A 20245-nucleotide genomic window follows, 5' to 3' on the forward strand; every position below is an offset into this window, starting at 1 on the left:
TGTGCTAGCTATATGCCTCAAACCAAAATGAATGAACCAGATAAGCACAGCGAATCCTGAAAAAAATAAGGTGCTTATCCTTTTCATTGATTTTGGATTGTGGTTCGTAGCTAGATCTTCTTAACCTGGGACATCGTGGAGTTACAGTATCTCAACAGAAGACTACCCACATGAAAAAATACTTTTCTATAGAATACTACAGTATTTACTATACGATTCTGTGTATACTGTACAATACTTCAGACTGTAATATCCCTTGATCTTGTGTAGTACTTATTACGTAAAATACGTAAAAGAATAACACTGTACTACAGTAATGTTTGCAAAAACATTACAGTACGCAGAAAAACTACAGTTGTTTTATTATAGTAATACTACAGTATTTAATTTGCATATACCCTGCCTATTTCCCTCCCCCATATCTCAATTTTTGGCCCCCATAAGTGAGAAACATACAGGTAACAACAAAATAAAGGAAACACCAACATCAAGTGTCTTCATAGGTTGTTGGGCCACCACGAGCCAGAACAGATTCAATGCACCTTGGTATTGATCCTATACTGAACAAAAATATAAACGCAACATGTAAAGTGCTGTTCCCATTTTGTGCACACATTTACATCCCTGTTAGTGAGCATTTCTCCTTTGCCAAGATAATCCTTCCACCTGACAGGTGTGGCATATCAAAAAGCTGATTAAACAGCATGATCATTACACAGGTGCACCTTGTGCTGTGGACAACAAATGGCCACTCTAAAATGTGCAGTTTTATTACATAACACAATGCCACAGATGTCTCATGTTGAGGGAGCGTGCAATTGGGATGCTGACTGCAGGAATGTCCAACAGAGTTGTTGCCAGATAATTGAATGTTCATTTCTCTACCATAAGCCGCCTCCAACATTGTTTTAGAGATTTTGGCAGTACATCCAACCAGCCTTACAACCGCAGACCACGTGTAACCATGCCAGTCCAGAACCTCCACATTTTCAACTGTGGGATCATCTGAGGAGGGAGGAGTATTTCTGTCTGTAATACAGGGGAATTTGTCATACTATTGGGGCATAGCCATGGTAGCCAAAATAATGGACTGCCCAGCATTTTTTTATGGTCCATACTATCCGGGATCCTTGGGATATTCCTACCCCATTGAAGTTGACATTTTAAATAGTTAAGGTAAAGGTTGAAACCTCTTAAAGATCCTACCCTTTTTTTCAATTTTTGCCTAAAATGACATACCCAAATCTAACTGCCTGTAGCTCAGGACCTGAAGCCAGGATATGCTTATCGTTGATAACATTTGAAAGGAAACACTTTGAAGTTTGTGGAAATGTGAAAGTAATGTAGGAGAATATAACACATTAGATCTTTGAAATGCAAGAGAAAGGCCATAATGTATTATTCCAGCCCAGGCGCAATTTAGATTTTGGCCACTAGATGGCAGCAGTGTATGTACAAAATGTTAGACTGATCCAATGATCCATTGGCTAGCTGTTCAAAATGTTGCCTAATTGGTTTATTAATACATTTTTAAGTTCATAATTGTGCACTCTCCTCAAACAATAGCATGGCATTATTTCACTGTAATAGCTACTGTAAATTGGACAGTGCAGTTAGATTAGCAAGAATATAAGCTTTCTGCCCATGTCAGATATGTCTATGTCCAGGGATTTTTTTGTTGTTATTTACAACCTCATGCTAATCACATTAGCCTACGTTAGCTCAACCGTCCCGCAGTGGGAACACCGATCCAGTGGATGTTCATTAAGGTTAGGGTTAGGTTCTAGGGCAGTAAAAGTAAAGATATGTTAATAGAAAATGACTCAAGTAAAAGTGAAAGTCACCCAGTAAAATACTACTTGAGTAAAAGTCTAAAAGTAATTGGTTTCAAATATACCTAAGTATCAAAAGTAAATGTAATTGATTAAATGTACTTAAGTATCAAAATTAAAAGTATAAATCATTTAAAATTCCTTATATTAAGCAAACCAGACAGCATTATTTTCTTGTTTTTTTAATTTACAGATAGCCAGGGATGGGGAGTAACGAATCCGTTACATTTTATTATTTTTTTTAACATTTTTAGTCATTTAGCAGACGCTCTTATCCAGAGCGACTTACAGTAGTGAACGCATACATTTCATACAATTTTTTTTTTTTCTGTGCTGGCCCCCCGTGGGAATCGAACCCACAACCCTGGTGTTGCAAACACCGTGCTCTACCAACTGAGCTACAGGGAAGGCTGTAAGGGATTACAAAAAACGGTAACTGTAATCCGTTACATTACCAGCAAAAATATTGGAATCAGATCACAGGTACTTTTCAAAAAAGAGATGATTACTTCAAGGATTAATTTTAAATGCGAGAAATAAATATTTGACACTGTTTTCTCAATGACATTCAAAGCAGCATTGAAAAAAGGCGCAAATTAAAGTTTGTTCCATCTGAGCGAGTCTGACCACAAGTCAGAGGTCACTAACACATCAAATGTGTTTGATCGATCACGGGAAAAGCGCAGGAACAGGCTTTTCTAGGCTACAGTCCAAGGTATGTCTTCCAATGGTGCGACTGCTGTTGGCATCCAAAGATTATTCAATTTAAATAAACGCTTGGAGGTAAGGATGACAGCAGTGGTGTAGTCTACGGCGATACGGATATCACTTATTATTGATATCTACATAGCGCATTGATGTGAATCACACTACTGCTCTCTCATTTAGCTATTTGTGCCTTACGGATAGTGGTTGTTGTGGATGGCTGTTCACAAATCTAAATGTGTATTTGAACCCAATAATGGTCGAATTCAAGAAGTTTAAACTGCCTATCAATCATTGTTTTTGAAACCAGTAGACAGCCAGTGAAAAATGCGCTCTTGCAACAGCTGCATAGTGTGGATCCCAGCCTATGGAAAAAAGCGGGGCTTTTATTGCTCAATCTAATTCATGCTAATAAATAAAAAAAATCCACAGGCCTAATGGACACATGCTCAAACTCGCACACTTTTGACAGCAATCTGTAGTTGTTACATTTTTGGACAAATACATTTTATATATATGGATGGATATAATTTTGGACAGGTGTATATCTATATATATATATCTCCATCCATTGAGTATTGAAGAATATAACTTATAAATGCCTCATGAGCTTAGTTCAACTGTCAAACTATCCAAAATATAAGCTTGTTTTTCTCCAATGTTTGTAAACATTGTAAATGGTAAACAAACACTGTACAGCCTCATAACATGGTTAAAACAATACTTTTGATATCATGGTGTAACGCCCTGGCCATAGAGAGGGGTTTTGTTGTTCTTTATTTTGGTTAGGCCAGGGTGTTACATTGGGTTCTATGTTCCTTTCTCTATGTTTTTGTATTTCTTTGTTTTGGGCCGTGTGTGGCTCCCAATCAGGCACAGCTGAAGCACGGTGTTGCTGATTGGGAGTCACACATAAGGAGCATGTTTTTCCTTTGGGTTTTGTGGGTAATTGTTTCTGTTTAGTGTTTGCACCTGACAGGACTGTTTGGCTGTCGGTTGCTTGTTTTTGTCTAACGTGTTCTTTCTTTAATAAATTCCTGAAGATGAACACATCCTCCGCTGCACCTTGGTCTCATTTGAACGACGGCTGTTACACATGGATGATCAGTCCTTAAATCCATAGCTGTCTATTAATCTGACAGTGGTTACATTTCTCCAGGCCCATCCCTCAGCTTTTTACCAAAACAGAGGTGGGGCAACGATTTTGTTAGTGTTTCACCTGTGGATTTGTCCTTTAAACGGCCAATAGCAAATGCAGCATATGGCATTCATTTTTCACATGTACAGTGCCTTGCGGAAGTATTCTGCACTGAAAGTAAAGGGGCTGAATAATTTTGCACGCCCAATTTTTCAGTTTTTTATTTGTTAAAAAAGTTTGAAATATCCAATAAATTTCGTTCCACTTCATGATTGTGTCCCACTTGTTGTTGATTCTTCACAAAAAAATACAGTTTTATATCTTTATGTTTGAAGTCTGAAATGTGGCAAAAGGTCAAAAAGTTCAAGGGGGCCGAATACTTTCGCAAGGCACTGTAAATAGCACTTTTCAGTAGCACTCAAAGCATGCCATTCCATGAGCGCAGCATTTATTTTGCAACTCGAATCAATGTCTCCAATCAGTCCTCCATGATAACAAAATCATGAACAACAGAGTAGGGCTGGCTAATACGTCCTTAGTTTTGGGGTTAAAAAAACCAATTTGGCTAATCTATACTTCCATATTTCCAAGTCCTTTTCTTGAAGATCAAGGGGTATAACATTTATTAGAATGACTGGAATTTTGATAGACTTTGGTTTTTAATGTAAAGATATAATTGAATCATTATTATATGTAGTGGAAAGCAATGGGTTTGAAGAAGCCTACATAAACAATCCATAAAGTAAAATTTAACATCTATATTTGGCCAGCTATGTAAACTTTAACATTGATTTATCCTGCAATAGATGCCGTTCAATTGGTAACATACATTTTTGTCTTCTTCTAATGCCCCTTAATGGGAAAGTAATCTAAAAGTAACAATGTAATCAGATTACGTTACTGAGTTTGGGTAATCCAAAAGTTCTGTTACTGATTACAATTTTGGATAGGTAACTAGTAACTGTAAATGATTACATTTAGAAACTAACATACCCACCCCTGTGGATAGCCAGGGGCAAACTCCAACACTCAGACATAATTTACAAACGAAGCATTTGTGTGAGTCCGCCAGATCAGAGGCAGTAGAGATGACCAGGGATGTTAACTTGATAAGTGCGTGAATTGGACCAGTTTCATGTCCTGCTAAGAATTCAAAATGTAACAAGTGTGTCAAGGAAGAGGTAAAAAGTATATTATTTTCTTTAGGAATGTAGTGAAGTAACAGTAAAAGTAGTCAAAAATAAAAAAAATTGTAAAGTACAGATACCAAAAAACTACTTAAGTAGTACTTTAAAGTATTTTTACTTAAGTACTTTACACCACTGGGGCAGGGATGTCCCAAGGATCCCTGATAGCACTAACTATTTTTATACATGACCCTAAGCGTGATGGGATGTTGATTGCTTAATTACCTCAGGAACCACACCTCTCTGGAAGCACCTGCTTTCAATATACTTTGCATCCCTAATTTACTTAAGTGTTTCCATTATTTTGGCAGATACCTGTATATGCCAAGTATAGACCATATATCGTGTTACTTACAGGTTATAGAAAAGAGCAGAAGCTCTGAACTATTCATTCCGACCCCAGTCCTACCTACAGGTTATGGAAAATGGGCTCTTTTAGTATTTGTCCAGTTCTTGAAGGTTAAAGCCCCCACTTCTATGTCAAAGATAATAATACAAAAACACTATAGTAAATACTATTGCAATGTCCACAAAAAAAATACACAGTATACTACAGTCCGCAAAAATGCTACATAAATACTACAGTATACTACAGTCCAAAAAAGAACTACAGTAATTCATATAGTATATACTACCGTTTTTTTACTACAGTATTTAAACTATAGTAACTGTAAATATAAAAGAATGTCCGCAAAATCACTACAGTGAATACTACAGTAAAGACCGCAAAAACACTACAGTGAATACTATAGTATTTACACCATATAATATTTTTTTCATGTGTGTATTTTGGAGTGGGAGAACACATTCATTGTACTGGCCACTGGTTTGGAATGTCCACTGCATACCCCTGGAGTAATGTAAATTCCAAAGAAATAGAATTATAGAATGGACATTCTCATTCAAGTCAATCTTCCGTGATAGGTGGACTGTTGGCGGTACCCATGAGTGTTCCAGTCAACTTGCCATGGTCTGAGGGGCTTCTAGTAATTCTATTTCAATGGGCCCCTCTACCTTTCCTGTCTCTCAGGAACCACGTGGACCCAGGAGATCGTGGACCTGCTGCTTAACAACGGAGATGCAGAGGTCGCAAGGAGAGCACCCACCGCCATCCGAATCCCCTTCCTGGAGATCCACTCCCCCCCGCCCGTCCCCTCTGGTACGTGTGTGTGTGTGTGTGTGTGTGTGTGTGTGTGTGTGTGTGTGTGTGTGTGTGTGTGTGTGTGTGTGTGTGTGTGTGTGTGTGTGTGTGTGTGTGTGTGTGTGTGTGTGTGTGTGTGTGTGTGTGTGTGTGTGTGTGTGTGTGTGTGTGTGTGTGTGTGTGTGTGTGTGTGTGTGTGTGCTTTCCCATCCTACAAGCTGTTCAGAGCTCAATGTGTATCATTGTAGCAGACCTGGGTCAAATACATATTTTCAAATCCTTCTTGCAATACGTTTTTTGCTTGAGTCTGCCTGGAGTGCCAGATGGGCAGGGTTTGCATTTTTGGGAAGTTTCTATTAGTTTATTAAGCCAGTCAAGCTCAAATAGGCACAGATAAAGTATTTATAGGCACAGATAAAGTATTTATAGGCAGAGATAAAGTATTTATTTTTTCTTCCTACTTAGCTCAAATGCATCTCGTAACTCTGGTCCGCAGTGCAGTGCCATATTATGTGTACCCCACGGCTCACAAATCCAATTCCTGAAGGAATGTTTGGCCGCTGGTCTTAATAACAACCCGCTTCCTCTACCTTAATCAGAGTCAATGAGTTATTAACCCACAAACATCTCCCCCCAGTGTGTGTGTGTGCGTGTGTAAAAAGCAAGTACAGAGAACAAGGCCAAAATCACTTGTGCTGTGATTGCTACTTCTTAAGGAAAGTTAACCTCTGAATCTTTATTGAGTGTGTTACGAACCGGCTCAGAGTTCACAACAAAAGGGAGACACCGTGGAGACAAGGAGTATCAAAATATATATTTATTAAATAAAGTAACTAAGTAATTAACCATGGTGTGTGTAATCAGTAGTGTAAGTGAGTGTTTTGCATACCTGAATGTAATAATGCAGAGTGTTGAAGGGTGCCAAAGCAAACAACCAAAAAGCCACAACTAGCACAACCAAAAACAACAAGGTGTCTGCATGGAGAGAGTCTCTCAATGACTGTGGAAGAGGTCTATTTATCCTGGGACACACCCGGGCCCAGGTGTTTCCCATCTAACTGACGACCCTCCCAGCTCCGCCCACCGGCATCCTAATAAGGAAACAAGAACAAAAAGAGAGAATACAGCAGACAGAGTGGGAGGGTCGTCACAAGTGTGCAACAGTGTTTTATAATGCACGACGGCTGACGCAACAAATATGAAGTTTACTTTATTGTTCATGGTCGAGAGGAAATATGCCTTTTTCTTTTATCCACACACACACACACACACACACACACACACACACACACACACACACACACACACACACACAAAATGTTGTATTAGGCCTTGTATTGGTGGATGATTTTGTAGTATACTGTATCTGTCCCATTATGGCATCTGTGACAGCATAGGCAGCAACATTGAGGCTATCTCCAATTTGAAGTAGTCAATTTCCTTCTTCTTTTGTGTTAAAAAAAGAATAAAGCTTATAATGGTAATTTAACGCCACCTGCAGTGCTGGTGTCCTGAACCAAATATACAGTGGAGGAAACCCAGGCATTTTTTGATGATAAGAGAGGTTGCATCTCTGGATGTACTAGTTATGCTGGGTGAGGTCATCGCATGTGTGGGAGGTAGGACAAAGGAGGTATCTGAGGCATGTTGAGTGGGACTAGGGGCTCCGCAGTAAACTCAAACAATGATAACTATCCTAAACAACAATATACAAGGCATAATGACATTTGAGAGAGACATAAAGCGAGGCATAAAGCAATCACAGGTGTTGATTGGGAGAGCTAGCTAAGACAACAATGGGTAAGACAACAACAGCTACTCAGCTAAGACAACAACAACAGGGAAAATAGCGATGAATGGGCAGAGAGGGTCAGTTAACCACACACAGGGCCTGAGTTCGAGGCTGGGGCCGAAAGATAAACAAAAAATAAACAGAATGGAGTACCGTGATTAATGAACAGTCCAGCAGGCATCAGCTATGTAGCCAGGTGATCATAGGGTCCAGTGAACAGCAATAGATGAAACAGGGAAGCCGCTGGGTAGTCGTTACTACCTAGCAAGCAGGAGACACAGAGTTTAAAGTTAGCAGGCCGGGGCTAGTAGAAGCGCCTGTTCTGACATCCGGCAAAGGCCGGTTGGGGGCACAGCGGATGGAGTTACGTCGGCAGACCAGTCGTGGTGGTGGAACGGCGGGGCTTCGTGTTGACAAAGGGTCCAGGCCAGTTGGTGAAAAAGGTATTGTGGTTGTAGTAATTTCATTTGCTAGCCGGGAGATGCACCTGGCTCGCGGCTAGCTGGTGCTAGCTTCGGGGCAGGGGAATTAGCCACTATAGCCACTCGGTAGCAGCTAGCTAGCAATGATGATCCGATGCAAAGGTCCAGAGCTTACAGCAAGGATCCGGTGGAGTAGTGGAATTCTAGCCGTGTTGGGGAAGAGTCCGGGAAGAGTCCTGGAGGCATCAGCTGTGTAGCCGAGTGATCACTGAGCGGGCTGGGAGGTGGGCCTAGCTCATAGCCAGCTTCGGGGCTGGGCCACTCTGTGGCAGCTAGCTAGCTGTGATGATCAGGAGTAATGGTCCAGGGCCAAAGGCCGCTAGCAGGGTCCAAAGGCCGCTAGCAGTGGCTGGCAATGACGAAATAGCTAGTAGCTAATTAGCTGGTTAGCTCCTGATGGCTAGCTGCTGATGGAGGTTCTGGCTAAAACGTCTAAAAATAGCGGATCCGTATCAAATTGGGTGAGGCGGGTTACCGGAAGGTATATTTAATTTAAAAATGGAAAAGAGATCGAAAATAAATTGAAATATATATACAAGAAAAGACAAAATATACAAAATGTACAGGGGAGAACGACAAACCACGTCTGCACTGCTACGCCATCTTGCAGTCTATCACAGTGCCATCCGTTTTGTCACGAAAGCCCCATATACTACCCACCGCTGCGACCTGTGTGCTCTTGTTGGCTGGCCCTCGCTTCATATTGGTCACCAAACCCACTGGCTCCAGGTCATCTATAAGTCTTTGCTAGGTAAAGTCCCGCCTTACCTCAGCTCACTGGTCACCATAGCAGCACCCCGTAGCATGCGCTCCAGCAGGTATATTTCACTGGTCACCCCCAAAGCCAACTCCCCCTTTGGCCGCCTTTCCTTCCAGTTCTCTGCTGCCAATGACTGGAACGAATTGCAATAATCACTGAGGCTGGAGACTCATATCTCCCTCACTAACTTTAAGCATCAGCTGTCAGAGCAGCTCACAGATCATTGCACCTGTACATAGCCCATCTGTAAATAGCCCATCCAACTACCTCATCCCATATTGTTATTTATTTTTTTGCTTCTTTGCACCCCAGTATCTCTACTTGCACATTCATCTTCTGCACATCTATCACTCCAGTGTTTAATTGCTAAATTGTAATTACTTCGCAACTACGGCCTATTTATTGCCTTACCTCCCCAATCTTACCTCATTTGCACACACTGTATATAGATTTTTTCCATTGTGTTATTGTGTAACTCTGTGTTGTTGTTTGTGTCGCACTGCTTTGCTTCATCTTGGCCAGGTCGCAGTTGTAAATGAGAACTTGTTCTCAACTGGTCTACCTGCTTAAATAAAGGTGAAATAAAAATCTTTCCTTATGAAAATTCAAGATAGTAACAAAGGTCTTTCACTGGAAATTGACAGGAAATCGTCTGAACTCCGTTCTTCCATTTCCTCCGTGAATGATCTCCTTTTGAGAACGACTGAGGCTGAGTTATGCATTATCACCGTTGAAGATACCGTGACTCGACATGACCAGGTTATGAAACAGCTGCAGAAGGACAATGCCTATCTCAAAAACAAGGTAGACCAGATGGAGAACCAGAGCAGACGTAGCAATATCCGTGTGGTGGGATTGAAAGAGGACAGCGAGGGCCGTGACCCGGTCCGTTTCTTCACTCAATGGATCCCTGATGTCCTAGGCATAGTCACTTAATAATGTTTGAATATCATGCATTATTCATCTCATATGTATATACTGTATTCTTTACTATTCTATGGTATCTTAATCACTTAATGTTTACATATCTGGCATTACTCATCTTATATGTATATACTGTATTCTATACTATTCTACTGTATCTTAATCCATTCCACTCTGACATCGCTCACCCACATGTATATAGTCTTAATTTATTCCTACTTAGATTGGTGTATTTTGGGTATATGTTGTGTAATTTGTTAGATATTACTGCACTGTCGGAGCTAGAAGCACAAGCATTTCGCTACACCCGCAATAACATCTGCTAATCACGTGTATGTGACCAATAAAATTTGATTTGATTTGATTTAACCAACTTCACCAAGCCGCTGGAAATCGAACGCGCCCACAGAACCTAAACACCGAAACCCATGCCAGATGAGCCCCTACAGGCCATCCTGATCAGGTTCCTCTGTTTCCAGGACAGGGAGAAGAGCCAAAGGGGACATCACCATCGGTGGCAAGAGGGTCAGCCTTTCCCCGGATATGAGCGCGGATCTCGCCAGACGTCGCAAGCAGTTCAGACCTGCCTCCAAAGCACTGAAGGAGAAGAACATCACCGGCTACCTCATCCACCCTGCGCGGATGAAAGTTCAGTACAATGGCTGAAGCCATCTCTTCGACACACCGTAAGAAGTGTTCACTTTTATCAAAGAACTGATTCACGAAGGTCTATCCGTGGTATAAGACGCAGTTTATTGTTTTTTTCTTGTTTGTTCTGTCCTGGGACTGACCTGCTGATGTCTACTTGGAACTTGGATCCGTTTACCCCGTGATTCGGTCGCTACAGTTGATTTGGACATTTTCAACTAACAGTTTTTTTCCCCGTGTTGAATTTTACTACATTTACAGAAGATTGTATCTTAGTTTTGTCAATGTTCACTTGGCGAAGCAAATTATTAGGCTTAGTCCCATTGATTTTCCCCCCCATTTATGTTTCTCCTCTCCTGAAAAGAGACTTCAGCAGCCCTTACCGTGGGCAGTAAATATTCAGCCATAAATGTCTATTCACAATGTTTGTTTTCAACTTAGAGAGCTGGTAGGTTTTAGTTTACGCCAAGGTTTAGCTAGTAAGAGCAAGATGGAAAGCGAGCAACAACTTATCTCTACAAGTAAGTGGTTGTTCCACTGGATATCATAAGGTGAATGCACCAATTTGTAAGTCGCTCTGGATAAGAGCGTCTGCTAAATGACTTAAATGTAAATGTAAATGTAAGTGTTTTCATGTTTGATTTTTGGGATCGTAGTTTAGTCCGACAATCGGGGTGGGTGGGGTTTATGTTTTTTTTCTATATTTAATGTTGTTTCCTTCCAAAAGATTCACATAGGTCACTTCAGTGTTCAAACCAAAGTTGAAACATTACCTGACAATTTTCATATGAGTGACTACCATTCGGTTATATATTTGAAACCCAACCCATGCTTAATCCACTAGAATATGTCACATTCAACGTAAAAGGTCTTAACAGCCCGGTTAAGAGGAAAATAGTCTATACCTTAAGAAATTAAAGGCTGTAAGAAACACAAGAAACACAAGTGAACACAAGAAATTGAAGAGGGAATGGGAAACACAAGAAACACAAGTGAACACAAGTGAACACAAGAAATTGAAGAGGGAATGGGTAGGACAAGTTTTCACGTCCTCTTTTAACTCCAAAGCAAGAGGAACTGCAGTTTTGATAAGTACACACATCCCCTTCTGCGTCAACAACACCATCTCTGATCCCTCGGGCAGGTTTGTTTTGGTGCAGGGCCATATGTTTTCAGGGTCTTGGACCCTGTTGAATATTTATGCTCCTAACTTCGATGACCATATGTTTATACAAAATGTCTTCCTTCAGGTCGCTCAAGCACCACCAGGATGGCTACTGGCAGGAGAAGATTAACATTTTTTGTTTAGATACAGTTCTTGATAGGTCCTCTGATAAACCCTCACTTCTTACCAAAGCCGCCAAGCTCACCATGTCATTCATGAAGGATCTCAATTTACTGGATAGCGACTACTCTTTTATTCACACCCACACAACACACACACACGCATAGATCATGTTTTGCTATCAACCCAATTGTTTCATGGAGTGTAAGATACCGATTATCTCCCCAGATTGCTTAGTGACCATTCTCTTCTGGTATTATAAATCTCCATTCCTACCGAGGTAAATGGAACTAAATTCTGCACTCCTAAAGCAACCTGAATTTTGTGCATTCATCAAAGAGCTGATCAATATTTTGACTTTGACAAACAAACCCTCCGCTCCTGACAGTTTCATTCTTTGGGACACATTGAAAGCCTATCTGAGGGGACAGATCATTTCCTATACTAAAGGGCTGAAGAGAAAACACGGTGCCGAACTGAGTGCCCTTGAATCTGAAATCTCTGATCTAGAGAAAACCTACTAGAGGCCCGACTAAAGATCAATACAGGCTTTTGGTCAATAAACTGAAATATAATATTCTGAACACATATCAAGCTGAGAGGGCCATCACTAAATCAAAACAGCGTTACTATGAGCTTGGAGAGAAAGCACACAAAGTAGCAGAGGAAAGTAAGAGGACAATTAATACTATAGAAACTCTTACTAATGAGATATCTTTTGACACTTTTCTCTCCTCTCTCAACCTCCCATGCCTGTCAAAGGAAGACAGAGAGAGCCTGAGTGAACAGTTCTCAGTCCCCGAATTGTTGGAGGCCATTAAATCCTTACCTTCTAATAAATCTCCTGGGGAGGATGGCTTCCCTCCAGAGTTCTATAAAGAATTTAGGGAGCTGTTGGTCCCCTACCTTATGGAGGTACTTAAAAAAGCCAGGGAGGACAACTGCTTTCTTCTTTTTTGAGTCTTTCTCTCAAGCGGTGACTACAGTAATTCACAAGAAAAGGAAAAACATTCTAAAGTGCGCCTCCTATAGACCAATCGCTCTCCTAAACACAGACTGTAAACTGGTCACCAAGAGGCTATCTAAGAGACTGGAGTCATGTCTCCCCCTGTTGGTCAACCCAGATCAGACTGGCTTCATAATTAATAGATTGTCCTCCAATAATCCCAGAAGGTTCATTGATATAATTCACCTTGCTAACAAAAACAAAGTACCTAGTGTCACAGTCTCCCTCAACGCCGAAAAGGCCTTTGATAGGATCGAATGGCCATATCTGTTTTGCGTCTTGGAAAAGTTTGGTTTAGGCACCGTGTTTGTACATTTGATAAAATCACTACAAATCTCCTTAAACTAGAATTGCTACCAATGGGATTACTTCCTCCTCTTTCTCTCTCTATAGGGGGAACAGTCAAGGTTGCACAATTAGCCCCCACCTTTGTACCCTCGCCATCAACACCATTGGCTGAGGCCATTATAATGTGCCTTGACATACATGGCTTTGAGGTGGGCCACCATACCCATAATTTATCACTCTTTGTGGACGACCTTATCTTATTTCTAACGAATCCAGAACATTCCCTCTCTCACTTACATAACCTATTACAGTATTATAGTTCTTTCTCTGGATATAAGGTCAATTTGATCAAAGCAAAATCTTACCGTTGTCTGTCTTTGATCATCATACCATCAAGCATAAGTTTCCTTTTAGATGGTCGCCTATGGGCTTCACATATTTGGGCATGATGGTGGATGGTAACCTGAACAACCTCTATAAACTCAATCTGGTCAGCTTGTTGCAAAAGGTGGAGGGTGACCTGTGCAAATGGATGGACTTGCCTCTCACTCTACTGGGTAGAATTCATGTAATTAAAATGAATGTCTTGCCTAGATTTCAATATTTGTTGCAATCTCTCCCCATCCCTGTGCCCGCAGAATTCTTTTTCTCTCTCGACAAGCTGATCAGACATTTTATATGGCACGGCAAAACCCTTAGGGTTAGACTGGACAAACTGACCCTTGATTACGGTCAAGGGGGCTTAAACCTCCCCAATTTCAGAATGTATTACTGGGCTGCACAGTCTAGATTTCTGGCTCAGAGGTTTGACAAAGGTCCTTCTCCCTCATGGTTGAACATTGAAAAGTTTGAGGTAAATGAGGACTCTGGGGCAGAATTATTTTACAAATGGGACAGGAAATCTATAAAAACTACCACAGACAACCCTTTAATTATAAATTCTGTCCTGGCATGGTGCAAACTGCATGAGCTGTTCAGACGAGAGGGATTTCTTTCCCCTAAAACCCCTCTGTGGAACAACATATTGATTTCTATGTTTTTCCAGAATAGTAACTTTAGACCATGGTCTGATAAGGGTATTACTCTTCTGGGACATTGTTAAGAGGAGGGAATTCTTATGTCCTTCGAACAGCTGAAACAGAAATACCACTTGTCTAACAAGGACTTCATTAGTTACCTACAACTACAACATTTTATTAGGGTGAATCTCAAGGGACAATGGAACCTACCTAAGATGTCACCTATTGAACAACTCTGCCATGCAGACCAACCACTGTTCAAGACCATTTCTCGTGTTTACGATGCTCTTATGTCAGGACTACCACTGCCTGAGCTAAGTAAACCTGATTTAGATGGGGAAAAGATCTGGGTATTAATCTTGATGAGGGACTATGGAGTGACCTATGCAGGGATGGTGTTACTTTCCCAATGAACTCCAGATACAGACTGATCCAGTTTAATTTCCTTCATCAGCTCTATATCACCCCATCTAGACTGCACAAGTTCAACCCTGATATCTCCTCCCTATGTTTTAGATGTGGCTCAGATGAAGGAACATTCGTCCATTCCACTTGCAGTGTTCAAAACTACACAGTTTCTGGCAAGGGGTCTGAGATACCATACCCTCAATTCATGGGGCTGCATTCCCTTTAGACCCGGAGGTCTGTCTACTGGGTAACTTGACTATTTCCAATCTTAGGCAAAGCCATACTATAAAGCTAACAGAAATATTGCTAGCGATTGCCAAGAAATGTATTGCCTTGAAATGGAAATCGGATTCCCCTCTTATAGTTGCAATGCGGCTAACGGAAATTAATAGTTGTATCCCACTGGAGAAAATTACTTACTGCTTGAGGAATAAGTCAGAGACGTTTTACAGAATTTTGGCAACCTTTTATTGATTATATGGAGAATCTCCCTTCACATCACATTGATTGCATGTGTATGTAATCCTCACGTAATGTTTCACACTTAATGTATAATATGTAGCCTATGGCTAATATCTCATTCTTTTTTTATTATGATTTTTATTTGCATTTAAAAAACTTTTTTTTTTGCATTTACATTCTTGTCTGTTGTCTTGTAAGGCAGAGTTCCTCTGTCCAGTGTCTGTGTTCTTTTGCCCATCTTAATCTTTTCTTTTTATTGGCAAGTCTGAGATATGGCTTTTTCTTTGCAACTCTGCCTAGTAGGCCAGCATCCCGTAGTCGCCTCTTTACTGTTGACGTTGAGACTGGTATTTTGCGGGTACTATTTAATGAAGCTGCCAGTTAAGGATTTGTGAGACGTCTGTTTCTCAAACTAGACACTCTAATGTACTTGTCCTCTTGCTCAGTTGTGTACCGGGGCCTCCCACTCCTCTTTCTATTCTGGGAAGAGCCAGTTTGCGCTGTTCTATGAAGGGAGTAGTACACAGAGTTGTATGAGATTTTCATTTTCTTGGAAATTTCTCGCATGGAATAGTATTCTTTTCTCAGAACAAGAATAGAATGACGGAAGAAAGTTCTTTGTTTCTGGCCATTTTGAGCCTGTAATCGAACCCACAAATGCTGATGCTCCAGATACTCAACTAGTCTAAAGAAGGCCAGTTTTATTACTTCTTTAATCAGATCAACAGTTTTCAGCTGTGCTAACATAATTACAAAAAAGTTTTCTAATGATCAATTAGCCTTTTAAAATTATAAACTTGGATTAGCTAACACAACATGCCATTGGAACACAGGAGTGATGGTTGTTGATAATGGGCCTCTTCCTTCTGTCACTCAAGGGGAGCAGTTGTCAGATGCAGATGCATGGTCAGATGCAACAAGATGTTGGTGACAACGATGCTGATTTCCACTGCTGCTTCTTAATATAATTGCACAAGCATTCTATAATTACACTAATAGTTTGTGTATCTAACTGTCTGCAAACAGCTAGTTTGTCTTTTCTTAGCAAGTTGTGCTAGCTAGCTAGATAAATGTATCAGAGTCAGAGCAAACATAGCTAGCTTTCACAGCCTGATACCAGTGCTGGTGTAGGCCTAGATCAGCATGTTGTTTGTTTGTGCAATAGTATATTTTAAATCAGAGAGGAATAGGCAAAGCATGAATATGTTAGCTAGCGCTAGCTACATGAAGTAGGTGAAAACATGTAACGAGCAGCAGCTAGCCTAGCGGTTAAGAGCGTTGGGCCAGTAACCGAAAGGTTGCATGTTTGAAGGCTGAGGAAATGAGTGGTATTGGATAACGGTTCTTCACAGTAATGTCATTGAGTCCCCAGTTGTCAATGCAAGGGCGCAGGGTCTTGTCTTTTTTCTCCACGAAGAAGAAACCTGCGCCAGCGGGAGAGGAAGAGGGACAGATAAATCCTGTAGCTCGGGAGTCCAATCTTTGTGCGAGGAGGAGGGCAGAAGCTCAGAAATGATGGCCAACTGAGCTAAAAACGCCCAACAGGTGCTCGGCTCTCCATTAAGGCATTCCGGGGGAGGTAAATGGGGCTCCAGGGAAAGTGGAGTGGCCGGTGGGGCGGCGCTGCTAACCGCCGAGTTACTGAGGGGCGGTGGGGTTACCACCATGGCAGGCTGCCTCCCAGACCACCCGCGGAATTGCTCCAGCAGCATGTCCAACGCCCGGTCATGGCGCTCAGTCAACGTTTGGACCCCTCCATAAGACCACGAAGCAATTCCTCGTGCCTACCAATGGAGGCTCCTTGGGAGGAGATGATGTTGCGCAGCTGGCCCGGGTCTGCTGGTTCAGTCATGGCCAGTTCGTACAATCAGGTGTGAAGGTAAGACCCAGATGTCATGCAGACAACGTCATATTAACAATGAATTAATAATCCAACAGGGGCAGGCAATAGACAGGTCAAGGCAGGCAGGGGTCAGTAAACCAGAGGTGGGACAATGGTACCGGATGGCAGGCAGGCTCAGGGTCAGGGTAGGCAGAGGTCAATAATCCAGAGGTGCGGCAAAGGTACAGGTCTGCAGGGTCAAAACAAGGGCCAAAACCAGGAGGGCGAGAAAAAGAGAGACTGGGAAAAGCAGGAGCTGAGACACAAAAATACTAGTAGACTTGACAAACAAGACGAACTGGCAACAGACAAATAGAGAACACAGGTATAAATACACAAGGGATAATGGGGAAGATGGGCGACACCTGGAGGGGGGTGGAGACAATCACAAAGACAGGTGAAACAGATCAAGGTGTGACAATAACATGATGCTGCCATCACAATACTAATCTTATTCAATATTATTCACATCTGAAATGGCTACCAATGGTGCTTCCACCAACTATAGGGACATACAGTACATAATCAATACAACTTATTTTGTATTGTTATTAGAAACATTTTCTATAATTTTTCGTTCCTTTTAGAAATGTGGAGTAGGTTGTGCATATCGGTAGGGGAAAAAAGAAAATGTAATCCAAAATGTGAATCGTCTCTTGGTGTGCTCTCCACCCTCCTCTTCATTGACATTCAAGGCACATAATAATGTTACATTTTAGCTTATATATACGGAATTTGACAATTATTGATATAGAAAATGCAATTATCTATGTCAATAATTAGAATTATTGATATTAACATTTTTATTATCCAATCAAAAATGGAATTATCGAAACTATAGCTGATGGTAAACCTGAACAATCTAAATATTATCTAATTGATCCTCAATCAGCAGGTAGGCTATAGCCAGATGAGAGTTGTGTCTCCGGGGGTAGCTTAAGCTACTTTATTGAGGTAAAACACAATTTTCAACAGTGCATTTGATATCAAAAACCTAGCAAACTACATTGGTTGTCACTCAACTAATGAAGCCTAATATTGCGCAAGCCATTTTACAAATATTTGAATGCTGAAGGTGAAGCACAGCCTACCTCTTGTTGGTCAGCACGCCAATCAGCACACAGTGCACAGTTTGACTAGGCTACTGATATTGCCTGGGGTTGTTCAGCATGCAAAATGACTTATTGATAGATGACTGTCAACACAGTTATATGCTTAGTTTAACACTGAAGGAGTTCTCCGTGGCCAACGTGAGTAAGACATTTAAGCATGTTAACCCTCGCAAGGCTGCCGGCCCAGACGGCATCCCTAGCCGCGTCCTCAGAGCATGCAGAAACCAGCAGGCTGGAGTGTTTACAGACATATTCAATCTCTCCCTATTCCAGTCTGCTGTCCCCACTTGCTTCAAGATATCCACTATTCTGTAATACTGATAATTACTGTTCCTGTAAACAAGAAAGCAAATGTAACTTAACTAAATTACTATCGCCCCGTAGCACTCACTTCTGTTATCATGAAGTGCTTTGAGAAGCTAGTTAAGGATCATATAACCTCCACCTTACCAGACACACTAGAACCACCACAATTTGCATATTTTCCCAATAGATCCACAGATGATGCCATCGCACTGCACACTGCCCTATCCAATCTGGACAAGAGGAATACCTATGTAAGAATGCTGTTCATTGACTATAGCTCAGCCTTCAACACCATAGTACCCTCCAAGCTCATCCTCAACCTCAGGGCCCTGGGTCTGAACCCTGCCCTGTGCAACTGAGTCCTGGACTTCCTGACTCCACTACGCTGATCCTCAACACAGGGGCCCCACAAGGGTGCGTGCTAAGCCCCCTTCTGTACTTCCTGATCACCCATGACTGCGTGGCCATGGATGCCTCCAACTCAATCATGAAGTTTTCAGACGACACAACAGTAGTAGGGCTGATTACCAACAATGACAAGGCAGCCTACAGGGAGGAGGTGAGGGCTCTGGCGGAGTGTTGCCTGGAAAATAACCTCTCCCTCAACGTCAACAAAACAAGCTGATCGTGGACTTCAGGAGACAGCAGAGGGAGCACGCCCCTGTCCACATCAACAGGACAGCAGTGGAGAAGGGGAAATCTTCAAGTTCCTGGGTGTACACATCACTGACAATCTGAAATGGCCCACCCACACAGACAGTGTGGTGAAGAAGGTGCAACAGCGCCTCTTCAACCTCAGGAGGCTGAAGAAATTCAGCTTGGCCCCTAAGACCCACAAACTTTTACAGATGCACAATCGAGAGCATCCTGTCGGGCTGTATCACCACCTGGTATGGCAACTGCACCACCCGCAAACGCAGGGCTCTCCAGAGGGGGATGCGGTCTGCCCAACGCATCACCGGGGGCACACTGCCTGCCCTCCAGGACACCTACAACACCCGATGTCACAGGAAGGCCAAAAAGATCATCAAGGACATCAACCACTCGATCCACGGCCTATCATCAAGAAGGTGAGGTCAGTACAGGTGCATTAAAGCTGGGACCGGGAGACTGAAAAACAGCTTCTATCTCAAGGCCATCACTGTTAAATAGCCATCACTAGCCAGCTACCACCCGTTTATTCAATCTTGCACCTTAGAGGCTGCTGCCCTATGTACATAGAAAAGTACGTGGATGATCAAGCGCATGCACACAGGAGGTTCCGTTTAAAAAATAGAAACCCCCTTGAATGTCACGGTATAATTCATACTCTGGATGGCAGTTTCAAGTGAATTTACTGCTGTATGCTAATACCCCAATTTAAAATCCTGACCTTGAATGCAAACACTGTAACAAGACTGAATTAATATATGATTTTTTGAACAGGGAAATGTTCCAAACCTAAGCTGAAACATTTAATGCGTGGAACCATCATAATTCTACTGAAAACCTTGCATCGATTAAGGTTCAACATTTTATGGCCCCCCTAAACTGGGTCTGTGCCCCACCTTGGCCACCTCATTCAAAACGTTCTGAACCCTCCACTGACTAAGCCCTCCAGTGGCGGTCAGCGCCATTTCAAATGAGGAGGACGATTTTTTCTACCACAGCAGATTGGGCTATTACATGACACTCAAATTTTTACCTATACCCATCATGAGGTTAATACAACCTAGCCTGCAGGTAGGTGCACACAGGTCGAGAGACAAATTTGATGTGACAGACAGTGGCATTCAAGTCTTCCCTGTGGCTCAGTTGGTAGAGCATGGTGTTTGCAACGCCAGCATGGTGTGTGCAACGCCAGGGTTGTGGGTTCGATTCCCACGGGG

The 20245-nt window shown here is 41.9% G+C and overlaps 1 protein-coding gene across 1 annotated transcript in view; it reads left to right on the forward strand.

Moving 5' to 3' along the window:
- sult1st6 (sulfotransferase family 1, cytosolic sulfotransferase 6) overlaps positions 1–20245 on the forward strand; it is a 50480-nt gene that overhangs the window by 1214 nt on the left and 29021 nt on the right. The window contains exon 2 of the mRNA XM_029713468.1: positions 5893–6021. Within this exon, the coding sequence (XP_029569328.1) occupies positions 5893–6021 (129 nt within the window). The remainder of the gene's footprint in view (positions 1–5892; positions 6022–20245) is intronic.

This window comes from Salmo trutta, chromosome 2, assembly GCF_901001165.1.
Source record: "Salmo trutta chromosome 2, fSalTru1.1, whole genome shotgun sequence".
In the NCBI taxonomy this organism is placed as follows: Eukaryota; Metazoa; Chordata; class Actinopteri; order Salmoniformes; family Salmonidae; genus Salmo; species Salmo trutta.